The following is a 12,740-nucleotide window of genomic DNA, read 5'->3' on the forward strand; positions in this document are numbered from 1 at the left end:
GGCCTTGAAGGCAGCTTAACAGTGGAGTGCCTGCAGCTTGGTCAGAAATCAGAGATGCCAAGGTCATTCATTGCATCCTGGGTCATTGCCAGTTGTCTTGGCTTTTGCCTTGCCACTGGACTTAGCTGACTCTGGAAAAGAGGGAGGCTGATGACTTTGTGCAACTCTGCCTCCTTAAATCCAGCTCTCGGGAGAGTCAAGACATTACCCAATGATGTCATCGACCTTCGAAAAAGAAGGACAAAGAACAATGGTCAGGATCCTACTTGCCTAAGATTTCCATTTTGGCTTCTATTTGCCTAGCTTGACCACATTTTGTTACAGAAGTCATTGTTGCTAAGTGATATTTTAATGTGGCCAGTTGTAAAATTTTTGATTTACTAACTTTTGATTTTTTTTTTAAATTATTATCTTACTGATCCTCTTGATTGCTTAGTTTTTTTTTTTTTTTTTTTTCTTTTTCTTTATAGATGTGGGACCTAGGGAAGGGCCTGAAGATTCCTCAGCTGTACCAGTCTGGAGTAGCTGTCTTGGTTCTCACTGTGTTGTCCTCTGTGGGACTAGCAGCCATGTGAAGGGATAATATGTCTCCATATCCTCCAATGAAGGATCCAGTTTGCCTTCTTCCTTTCCTTCAGCCACCCATTCCCTCAGACCAGAGCAGAACCGTTCTATTTTTCTTAGATTTCAGTATGTTTGAAGACCTTAAAGTCTGGGTCATAAATATTGGAACTGTGGGAGAAGTTCTAAAACTCTCCTCCCTAGAGAAAGCTGCATGATAAGACTCCCAAACTCTTCCTCTTCTCCTCTGCCTGCCCTCCCACCCCTCTGACTACCTTTCTTGCTGTGGGTTTATCCTCTTTCCTCAGGCCTACTCAGCCTCTTTCCCCATTTGGCTTGACTTGTGCTAAGGGTCAATTATTGGCTACCCCATCCTGAAGCAGTAAAAACAATGGTAGCTCTGTGGCCTCTGCCTTTGGGTTGGGGAGAAAGGCTTTGAGTGCCAATGGCCGTGGGTTGCTGGCTTAAAGGACAAGGCTGCCCATTGGAAATGGCCCAGAGTCCTAAACCACCCACACTTTGAGAGAAAAGGGAACCAGCCTATCTGGGTGGGAGAAGGAAGGGAGGGTAAGTTGGCTCCCTGGAAGCTGCTGATGCTCTGTGGGGAGAGGGCAGACATCTCTCCTGGCTCAGGAAAGGATTCAGAAGATTTTCAGTCAACACATTGGGAATTCTCTCTTTTCATGGCACTTGAAAAACAAACCTCTTAATTTCATATTTTCCAATAAAATTTCATGTGACATCTTATTCTGTAATTAAATTAAAATCACTCACCCTGTCTGTTTCTTTCTTTGAGATCTAGAGATAAAGAATAAGGGCTAAAAGTTAACAATGTTTCTACCCTCCAGTCAGAAAAGCATTTGTTCTGTGAAGTTTCACATTAAATGAAAAAGGTACAATGTACTATTAAATCTCATGCAGCATGCAGCTACAGATATGGAAAGGGGAAGGAAAAGAATTCTGCTTTATCAGACCTTCATACGCTATTGAAGACTAATTGTATGTTATTCCTCATATTTTTTTCATTAAAGCTTTTTCTTTATGAAGCATATGCATGTCTAATTTTTCCAACACTGATCCTTGCAAAACCTTCTATTTCAAATTTTCCTCTCCTTTCCCTCATTCCTTCCCCAGGTGGCAGGTAGATATTAAATACGTTGAAATACATGTTAGATCCAATATATCTATACATATTTATACAATTATCTTGTTGCACAAGAAAAAAGAGATCAAGAAGGAAGAAAAAGAAAACAAAATGCAGGCAAAGAACAATAACTATGTTGTGTTCCACACACTGTTCCCATGGGTCTCTCTAGTGTAGATGGCTCTCTTCATCACTGCACAAGTGGAACTGGTTTGAATCATCTCAATGTTGAAGAGAGCCATGTTCACCAGAATTGATCATTGTATAGTCTTCTTGTTGCCGTGTATAATGATCTCCCGTATCCCTCATATTAAGAAAAGGACCAGGGGAATGGAGAACTGAAATCACAGAACACTTTTGGGAGAAGAGAGGAGAAACTGAAGATCTTGATGGGGATGTATAATGGTGAAATTTTCACCTTATCTCTGGAAATTAGGCTCCTGTAGTCCTATTTCTCTGAATTTTGAATATTTTTGAATGATTGTTTTACATGTAATTAGGAAATGTTTAATATAATTTCATTTTAAAAAATTATAAGTATCAAATTCTTTCCCTCCCTCTCATATCTTCCCTCTCCTTGAGAAGGCAATTTGATAGCAAATATACGTATGAAATCAAGCAAAATATATTTCTATATTATCCATGTTGCCAAAGAAAAAATAGACAAAAAATAAAAGTTTTTTTAAAAAGGTATACTTCAACTTGTATTCAAAGTTCATCAGTTCTCTTTCTGGTGATGGGTAGCATTTTCAATATGTATCCTTTGGAATTGTCTTGATCAGAATGCCAAGCCATTCACAGTTAACCTTCTAATATTATTGTTATTGTATGGATTGTTCTCCTGGTTCTGCTCACTTCACTTTATAGTTCATATAAGTGTTCCCAGGTTTTTCTGAAACCATCCTACTCATTTCTTACAGTACAGTAGTATTTCATCACAATCATATACCACAACTTGTTCAGCCATTCCTCAATTAATGGTCAGCTTCTCAATTTGCAATTCTTTGCCGCTAAAGAAAAACCTGCTTGTATTTTTGTACAAATAGGTTCTATTTGTTCTCCCCCTTTTGTTCTCTTTAATTCCCTGTAGTGTAAGAAGACTTTCTGATGACCAGTACTTACTTGTGGGTAAGCTTCACAATTTCCTTTTTTGCTATCTTTCCAAGGGAGATTGACGCTACTAGCCAGATAGAACATTGAAGTTAAGTAGATTTTATCATTTAGCCTAGTGTATACATAATGCTTAATATTTGATAGGGCTTCAAACATGGCTATTACATGATATGTTTGAGATGATATCAGTAAAATTCTATGCCCTCAGCATTTTTAGTTTCAACTTCTTGTATTTACTCCTGAAAGGTCTTTAATGGATCATTCTAGCCAGGAGATGTATGTGATACTATAGCTTCTCTATCAGCCAGACTATCATGGCACTTAAACTTTTCCCTCTAGTCTGAGCTATCAACTAGTGCCCTTGGCTCTTGTGGATTTTAATTTTTCATTTGATTGAAATGTCTCCATAGAACTATGAAGAAAAGGTAAGTTTGGTAGTGAATGTGAGAACTTACTTTCTGCGATAGCCCATGTGCACCACTAATGGCATCTTGTTGATGTTGAGAAAAACCTTTTTCACAATGGATAAATTTCCAGGGTTGAATTTATGCAATCTTTTATTAGGGAGAATGCCCACATTTGAGATCATAGATTCATTGCATTATTTAATTCAAAAGTTGTGAATTGGTTAGTCTGTTATTCTATATCTCCCCTTTTACTTACAATTTTCATAAGCAGCATTTGCATTATTTTATACTTCAGTATTGCTGTCACTTTTTCTCTGTGTGCCCCATCTAAACCCTTGATTGAAATTCTGCAAGAACAGACTATGTGTTCTTACAGTCTTTACTGGTGATTTGTTTTTTTTTATGATAGCTTTTTATTTTTCAAACTACATGCAAAGATAATTTTCAACATTCTTCCTTGCAAAACCTTATGTTCCAAATTTTTCTCCTCCCCCAAACAAGTAATCCAATATAGGTTAACCAACCGTGTGCAATTCTTATATATTTCCACATTTATGCTGCATGAGAAAAATCAGATTAGAAAGGGGGAAAAAAAGGTCAACAACAAAAAAGGTGAAAATACTATGTTGTGATCCACATTTCGTCCTTATAGTCCTTTCTCTAGATGCAGACAGCTCCATCAAAAGTCTGTTGGAACTGGCCTGAATCACCTCGTTGAAGAGAGCAATTTGGAACTATGCTCAAAAAGTTATCAGACTGCATATCCTTTGATCTAGCTGTGTTTCTCCTGGGCTTCTACCCCAAAGAGATCTTAAAGGAGGGAAAGGGACCTGTATGTGCCAAAATGTTTGTGGCAGCCCTGTTTGTAGTGGCTAGAAACTGGAAACTGAGTGGATGCCCATCAATCAGAGAATGGTTGAATAAATTATGGCATATGAATGTTATGAAATGTTCTGTAAGAAACTACCAGCAAGATGAATACAGAAAGATCTGGAGAGAATTATGTTTATTGATACTAAGTGAAAAGAGCAGAATCAGCAGATAGATCGTTGTACACTTCAACAAGACAATTATATGATGATCAATTCTGATGGACATGGCCCTCTTCAATCAATGACACGATTCAAACCAGTTCCACTTGGAGAGCCATCTGCACCCAGAGAGAGGACTGTGGGAACTGAGTGTGGACCACAACATAGCATTCTCACTCACTCTGTTGTTTTCCTTTCTTGTTTTCCTTCTCAGATTTTTTTTTCTTTCTAGATCCAACGTTTTTTTATTATAGCTTTTTATTTACAAGATAGATGCATAGGTAATTTTTCAGCATTGACAATTGCAAGACCTTTTGTTCCAGTTTTTCCCTTCACCCCTTCCCTCGATGGCAAATTGACCAATACGTGTTAAATATGTTGAAGTATAAGTTAAATACAATATATGTATACCTGTCCAAACAGTTATTTTGCTGTACAAAAAGAATCAGACTTTGAAATAGTGTATAATTAACCTGTGAAGGAAATCAAAAATGCAGGCTGACAAAAAGAGAGGGATTGGGAATTCTATGTAATGGTCCATAGTTATCTCCCAGAATTCTTTTGCGGTGTAGCTGGTTCAGTTCATTACTGCTCTGTTGGAACTGATTTGGTTCATCTCATTGTTTAAGAGGGCCACATCCATCAGAATTGTAGATCCAACTTTTCTTGTATAGCAAGGTAATATAAATATATACATCTATTGGATTCAACATGGACTACTTGCCATCCGGGGAGGGGGTGGAGAGGAGGAAAAATTGCAACAGAAGGTTTTGCAAGGGTCAATGTTGAAAAATTGCCCCTGCATAGGTCTTGTAAATAAAAAGCTACAAAAAAATTCATCCTGACCATTTCTTATAAAACAGTAATGTTCCATAATATTCATATTTCATAGCTTATTTAGCCATTCTCCAATTGATAGGCATCCATTCAGTTTCTAGTTCCTTGTTACTTACAAACATTTTTGTACATATGGATTCTTTTCCCTTTTTCATGATCTCTTTGGAATATATACCCAATAGACTCACTGTTGGATCAAAGATATGCAGACTTTGATAGCTCTTTGGGCATAGTTCCAAATTGTTCTCCAGAATCCACCAACAATGCATTAGTATCTTACTTTTCCCACATCCTCTCTGACATTTTTTTCCTGTCATCTTAGCCAATCTGAGAAGCATATAGTGGTACCTCAAAATTGTCTCAATTTGCATTTCTTTAATCAAGTGATTTGGAGCATTTTTTTCATATGACTAATAATTTTGCCAGTGATTTAGTTACAAATGTATGTCACCAGTATTTTAGTGGTATTAAATCACTTCTTGACCTGATGCCACATTTTTGGCTGTAAAGTTTGCCTTCTCAGGCCTCAGGACCCTGTACAATGTCAGTGTGGTTAATTTGTTGTGAGGTGGTTTTGTTTTTTAATTCTTGAACAGCTGGAATTCTCTGTCCCTCTGGAAATTTGTGTTTTCCTAGCCTGGTCCAGCTAAAGCTAAAGTCCTGTGCCCCTGAGGCTCTTTGCTTCCTCTCACCTGTATTAGAAATGGCAAATATAGAAGGATGGGACAATTCAGATCAAACGAAAACTTCACATTTTATTTTTTTAAATTTCCCTTTATCCAAACCCCATATAACCTGTTTGACATTCCTCAAGCAGAATTAGGTTTATTCTGTTATCTTCTTGGGACTTAATGGAGCTGGTGCTCCTTTCTCCTGCTGGGCTTCCTCATTTTCAATATTCCTCTCTTGAATTTCCTGGTCCTCAGGCTCATTACTACTGGAGTAGACCTCTGAAGTCGAGGATCTTTTGGGTGCTATCTTTGCAGGGCGGCAGCAACAACAAGTACAATAGCATGAGCAGATTTGATTTGGGGGTGGATGTGGGGGTGGGGAGGCATTGGGGAGGCTTCTTGAGGGTGAGGAGGTTGGGGCTGGAGAATTTGCAGCTGGAGAATTTGGGGCTGGAGATTGTGCGGCTGGAGAATTTGCAGCTGGAGAGGGAGGTGGAGTCTCTTGTACAGCTTTTGGAGTAGCAGTCTTCTCCTGGAGCTTTGGGGTGTTACGGTTTCCACGTGGTCCTGAATCTTGGGGCTGTGGGATGACGACAGTTTGGATCAGACTTATTTTCTAAGCAATTTTGGCCCTTTATGACCCACCCTCCTTGGAAATTAGACCAGCCCCACTTAAGAATTCAGCCACCTTGTTGCAGCCTCCCCTTGGCTTATCAAATCTACTAAACATTTCTACCTAAAAATATTAACCTTTCAAATTCAGTCTACCTAATGTCAAAATCATCTTAGACAAGTTTATTGCTGTCTTCTATATTTAAATCAACAGTATGACCATCTACTCACCTTGGCTAAGAATATTAGGATTTGAATTGGATCTTGGATATCATCTAGTACTGTAACCCCTTCATTTTACAGGTGTAGAAACTGAGGTCCAAAGAAGCTAAATGATCTGTCCAAGTTTAGCAAGCTAATAAATGGCAGAATTAGGGCTTAGCTCAGGTCTTCAAGGATTTGGTTCTCTGCTTCTCTCTATTTTTCACATCATTTCCATGATCAACTCTATTTTTGGGCCTTATTTAAAGGTCACACAGCTAGTAAGTGGCAGAATCAGGACTTGGACTAATCTTAAAAAGATTAGTTTTTCTGCTTCTACAATGTCTCTCATTTTCACAATCACTATTTTGGGACCTCAGAAACTCTTACAATAGTCTCTTTTCCTATTTCTTGTTTTTCCTCAATCCTTCACATGGCTGCCAGATTCATATTTCTAATATATATCTTTGAATATTGTCTTTCTCAAAAATCTTCAGTGACTCTTTACCTACGAATAAAGCCAAATGGTTTCTTTTTGCATTCAGCAACCTCCACAACCAAATCTACCTTTCTAGTCTTTTTTTCTCTCTCACATTATCCCATTTTATACATGTAACACCAAACAAATTGGACTACGTAAGTTCCCTGAAACATTATCCTAGGCCTGGAGCCCTCCCTCCATATCTACTAAAATAACTATTCCTCAATGTCCCCGCTCACTGCAGTGAAGCTCTTAGAGGATTGCTCTCTACTGTGAACTCATAGCACTTTTTATCTCACATTTATCTTACAGTTGTATATTAACAGTTAGTGTGCAAATGTCTCATTTCCCCTTCTAAGCTAAGCTTCTGCAAGGCAGGAATCCAGCTTTATATTCACATCTCAGTGCCTAAAGCACAGTGACAGCTTTGTGGAGTTGAATTTGGAACTGGGCAATAGATGGCTAAGACCAGGAATAGGATGAAACAAAGTTATCTAAAAGCTCCCCCTGCTGGGCCCAAACATCTAAAAGAAGGATGGGTCAAGAAGAATCAGGGTATAAATACATGGCCTCGGATTTCTGGACATAGTCCATTGGAGGCATTGAGCAAGTCAGGGTTTTTCTGCACCCAGTTTAATAGTCGGTTGGCAGCTGCAGTGGAACGGGCAGTCAAGTTTATTCGAGCTGGTGGTATCTGCAGAGGCATTTGCCAAGTGCCCATGAATGTGCCCCAGGGATTGGCCTGCAAGAAAATGCACAAGGTTAGCCATTTACTGTGCCCTACACTCAGGGGCTTTCCTCTGACACTCCCTTCCCCACTTGCTTCCTTCATGTTTTAGCACTAGAAACCCTGGGTTAATTATTCCAAGACTGATGATGAAACATACTACCTGCCTCCTAACAGGTAATGGACTTGATGCAGGGTGAGACATTTTTTGACATGGCTTATATAAGAATCTGTTTTGCTTGACAGTGCATAATTTTTTTTACAAGGATTTTATTTTTTACTTTTCCCCTGTTAGGGGAAGGAGGGAGTAAGGAAAGATGGAGAGAAATACTTATTTTAAAAATTTTAATTTTTAAAGAAAAAAGAAACCTTAGTTTCACCATAAGTTAAACATCATATACAATACATTAGCAGAATTTTGCAATCACTAGTTCCTGCTTGCCTTTTGTATCTAGTGGCTAAAGTTTAAATTTGAAGTGATTCAACATTTTGGAGAGAATTATCCACTATCCACAATCACTAGTTCCTGCTTGCCTTTTGTATGTAGTGGCTAAAGTTTAAATTTAAAATGTTTCAACATATTTGAGAGAACTATCCACTATAACCTAAATACATTTTTTAGATACACCTTTACTTCTTAGTGATTTTCCATTTTCTTTAGCCCTAACGGTCTATAAAGGTCACTTTGGATGGTAGCCATGATTATAGACTCTTTTGTTCGGAGGAATTAATTGAGGAGTTGGGGAGCACTTATTTCACTGTGTAATTTGGACATGACTTGTCCTCAGGGTGGTAACTTGGGGAGGGTGAAGGCCATTCCTCAGGAATAAAGTACCGTACCTTGGAACGAGGAACTGAAGGTAGCAGATGACCACGATCATTAGCGATGATCTGAGTGTAGCCTTCATGGGCTTCAGGTTGCTAGAGAAAACACCATGATAGTCAAAGTAGAAAGTGGAAGAAATGAAAACTGTCCAGAAGAATTTATCAGCATTAAAGGTGAGGAAAAACGTGGAAGATACATGAAGAGGGGTGAAGACATCTTGGGAAAAGGGATGAAGGGGAGATGAGGCTAGGTATAAATTCATGCACTGGGGTAGAAATGGGGAGGCGGAGAAGAGCAAGAACAGGTACCTTTTTGGAGCCTTTGGCGATGCACCAGTTCCGAAGATAGTTTGCATCAAAGGCATTTTCAAACTGGAAAAACAAAAGTTTCTTGAGGACATGAACTGTGTGGCTTTTGAATTTGTAATTACATCCCTAGTACTTAGTGTTGGCTAATTTGGTTAGAGTAGTACCCTGTGCCCAGAAAACACAAGGTACAGAAGCAAAAAGGCCCAGCCATCTCGGCTTATAACCGGGATCCATTCTTAGAAATTAAGTAACTCCTCCATTTTGCAACCAAGTAGTTAGCTGAGGGATAAAACAAGAAGCGTGCCCAGGATCACAGTTTGTAATAGAGCTGGGACTAGAGCCCAGGCCTTTACACTCCCCCAATTCCTCCCTATCCCCCTTAAACTGCAGGGAGAAACCCCCTGTCTGTGGTGTAGTTTACACCCTCAGCCCTGAGGATGCTTTCCCAGCTTGCCTTCAGACACCCACTGAGACAGCAGCTAGATGGGAGTCCATCTGTTGGGGTATCTTGGGGAAGAAGCCTAAGAGGAGAATCAGATTCCCCTTGGGTTATGAAGAAACGGGGAAGCAAAAGAAGGGGAGTTACCTGATTAGCTGTGTAGTTAGAAGCCATGATCCCACAGTTGCTCTTGTTTTCATCTGTTACCTAGCAACCCCAGCTGGCTGACCTATTCCCACCAACCAGTGGGAACTGTCCTTACCTCCCCCCTCAACTGTCCAATCCCTTACCTCCCATCCCCCCCCATTTCCCCTGCCCCTCCCCCCACATCCCCCCAAGAATTAGAGGGACTCAAACTTATTAGACAAGGAGAACATAACATGAACACAAACCCCAACTTGGACTAATTTTTTTATGTGTGTTTGGGTTTAACAGTTTTCATGTTGTGAATCTGCCTTGCTCTTTCTAAGCCAGTTGTTCCTCTTGTCTGTTTTCTCTAGTGCCAGAGTGCTCACATAATGAGGCTTAATTGGGCCTGTCACCAACTTTCGGTAACTTCTGTAGTTTTTCCTTCTGCTACTTCTGGCTCTTTTACGCTCATAATCTTCTCTCGTCTTAAATAATGTCACCCTCCTGCCAGTCTGGTAACTTATGGGTAATCTCGAGGAAAAAATATACATGCGTCTATGGAAAGATTTGGAGTCTCATTTGAAAAATCTCCTGCCCATATTAGTCGACTGTTATTCTGTGGGGTGGGAGTGAGACGGTCAATAAAATGCTGGGCCTGGAATTGGGAAACCCGAGTTCAAATGTAATCTCTGACAAACTTAATGGCTGGGTAATCCTGCACAAGTCACTTTATCCCTGCCTGTTTGGAGTCTGGAGAAGGATCCAGCTTCTTCACCAAGAAAACCCCACGGACAATACGGCCTACAGGGCTGTGAAGAGCTGGACACATCTGAGCAACAATAATCTGTATGAGAGGCAGCAAGGCTGGGTGAATGGAGAGCTCACTTTAAAGGCAAAGACTCAGTGGCCGACTGGGTGCTAGTCACTTAGCCTCTCAGGCAATCCCCGAGATTGGGGGGTCGCAGTGCCCAACTGCATAAAGGGAGTTAACTATACCGATTAAATTATGGGTCCAGTCCCTGTTTCTGCTATTCTGTATACTATATATATTATACCACTGTAGCTTTAATTGATTGTATCAATCCGTTCTTTTTTCTTTCATTTCCCTGATGATTCCCTCTTTCTCTCCAGTTTCACAGATATGGCCCCCTAACAGCCAGATTAACCAATGTTAGTTAGCCTGTCGGGAAGCATTCTAATTCTGTGTTCTCTGGAAGCAAGGGCAGTATCATATCATATATTGCTTCTCACTCATCTCTAGCTTGAAATCCCTGAAAAGGAGGAAGGAGCATTGCCTAATACATATCTGAAGTGGGATTTTTCCATTATAGAAGAAAATTGGGGAGCCTTTGTGGGAGCAGCCCTCACTGCAATCTGGAGGCAGTGGGAGAAATACAGCCCCCAATTCCCATCTCTACTCCCTAGAAGGCCTTGATTACCTGTCCAGAATAATCTTGAATAAATTTCATTTAGACATGTAGATTTTGTACAAGGGGCTTCTCCTTTTCCTTTCCCTCAGTGTACCACAAGATCCCTCATTCTAAGCCAGTTGCTCCTCTTGTTTTTGTCATCCCTAGTACCAAATTCTTTGCAAAAGGGGGCTTAATTAAGTTCTTCAGCTTGCTGTAATCTTATTTTTCTTTTTACCCCTTCTTACCGTTTAATGCTCACAATCTTATTCTGTCCTCTTAGACAAGATTTATATCAATGAAATTATACTTTTAAACTGATGTTGGCCTTGATGGTCACTTCTCCTTGGCAAAAGATCCACTTCTTGCTGTGAAGGTGGTTTTTAGGCTCTTTTGACTTCCTTCTTATAATGATTGATTTATCTACACTAAAGTTGACTCGTATATTCTTTTGCTTTCACTCAGATGACGATTCCCTCTTTCTCAGATAATATTAATATGTAAATATTTTTCTTTCATCCATTTCTAAGCTTTAAGCATCAAGATTTTGTTCGGGGGGGGGGGCAGTTAGGTGGAGCAGTAGATAGAGCACCAGCTCTGAAATCAGAAGAACCTAAGTTCAAATTTGATCTCAGATGCTTAACACTTCCTGGCTGTGTGACTCTGGGCAGGTCACTTAACCCCAGTTGCTTCAGGGAAAAAAAAGATTTTGTTCAGGTCCCTTTGCAGATGCTTCATTTTAATGCCATATATTCTTTTTATGCTTTCTTCTAATTGGTATTCATTTTAAAACTTGTCGTAAAAAGAATTGATAATCTGCATATAGACAGCTAATTTGGAAATGGTACCCATATTAGTAAATACTCATTTCATATCTGTTAAGATACACTCAGTTTCATTTTTTTGTATGATATAATTCACTACTTACCTTATTCAGTTTCCAAATTCTCTTCTTGAAGAAAATATCCATGATATATGGGTGTTTTCTTTTTTAGCCTATTAGCCTTTTTCATTTCTTAATCCTGAGTCTTATGTTCCAATATGCCTACCTAAGTCCTGAAATCATCAAGAATTTTCTATCTCATCCTCTGCCTGAGATGTAGAAACAAATGCTACATTTATCTTCATGATAGTCTTTTGCAAATACTTCTCATAAAAGCACTGTAATAAGAGGTTATCCTAAGAAATTGTCTTTTTTTTTTTTGAGACATAATAAAAACAACCCTGCCAACTCCTTTATTTGATATTTGAAGGATAACCTGTGAGCCATTTTTTCCATTTAGCTATAATTTTATCTTCTAGTTTCATTTAAAGGAAAGATATCTATATTGATATGATTTAGTAATATGTTCGTACATTGGTCATTGAAGAATTCCAACAGTCACAGTGTTTATGGGCCATCTAAAAATAATGGTTCTCTGTCCCAATTTATTTCTTCCACATTACTATGAAAAAAGAAAGGAGTAGCAGTAGTCCTTCCTGTTCTCGCTGATAACCTAGTTTCTGGTGATTGCCATTCCTAGGGAGCAAGAGAGAGAGATACACACACACACACAGAAAGAGAGAGAGAGAAAGAGAGAAAGAAAGAGAGAGAGAGAGAGAGAGAGAGAGAGAGAGAGAGAGAGAGAGAGAGAGAGAGAGAATATGAGCAAACCAACTCCAGAACAGGAAAACTGCTTAACAAGATTATTTTTGCCCTTTAGAAAACTGCTTTCTTTTTCTGCTGGTCATGGAGAGACTTTTTTTTTCTCTGTGGACCATACAGGTTACAGGAAACTACCAGCTACTGTGACAAGACCCAAGACTTTTGCACTAAGAAATGTGGCAATTTGCAAACAGTCATA

General features: G+C 39.3%; 2 protein-coding genes across 3 annotated transcripts in view; one reads left to right on the plus strand and one right to left on the minus strand.

Moving 5' to 3' along the window:
* Positions 1-1,610, plus strand: part of SDHC (succinate dehydrogenase complex subunit C) — a 50,066-nt gene extending 48,456 nt beyond the window's left edge. The window contains exon 6 of the mRNA XM_051998252.1: positions 471-1,610. Coding sequence (XP_051854212.1) covers positions 471-575 — 105 coding nt within the window. The 3' untranslated portion in view covers positions 576-1,610. The remainder of the gene's footprint in view (positions 1-470) is intronic.
* Positions 1,611-5,828: 4,218 nt separating this feature from the next.
* Positions 5,829-9,594, minus strand: CFAP126 (cilia and flagella associated protein 126). Of its 2 annotated transcripts, none has more exons than XM_051998254.1 (5): positions 9,506-9,594; positions 8,920-8,982; positions 8,626-8,706; positions 7,687-7,800; positions 5,829-6,344 (listed from the first exon to the last, which is right to left on the minus strand). In XM_051998254.1, exons 1-5 carry the CDS (start codon positions 9,530-9,532, stop codon positions 5,919-5,921), a joined length of 711 nt encoding a protein of 236 aa, XP_051854214.1. In that variant the 5' UTR covers positions 9,533-9,594; the 3' UTR covers positions 5,829-5,918. The 2 variants fall into 2 exon arrangements, with proteins under 2 accessions (XP_051854214.1, XP_051854213.1); XM_051998253.1 differs by having other exon boundaries at positions 7,624-7,800; positions 9,506-9,587.
* Positions 9,595-12,740: the final 3,146 nt, after the last annotated feature.

The sequence above is a fragment of the Antechinus flavipes genome, chromosome 4 (assembly GCF_016432865.1).
Source record: "Antechinus flavipes isolate AdamAnt ecotype Samford, QLD, Australia chromosome 4, AdamAnt_v2, whole genome shotgun sequence".
Lineage (NCBI taxonomy): Eukaryota > Metazoa > Chordata > Mammalia > Dasyuromorphia > Dasyuridae > Antechinus > Antechinus flavipes.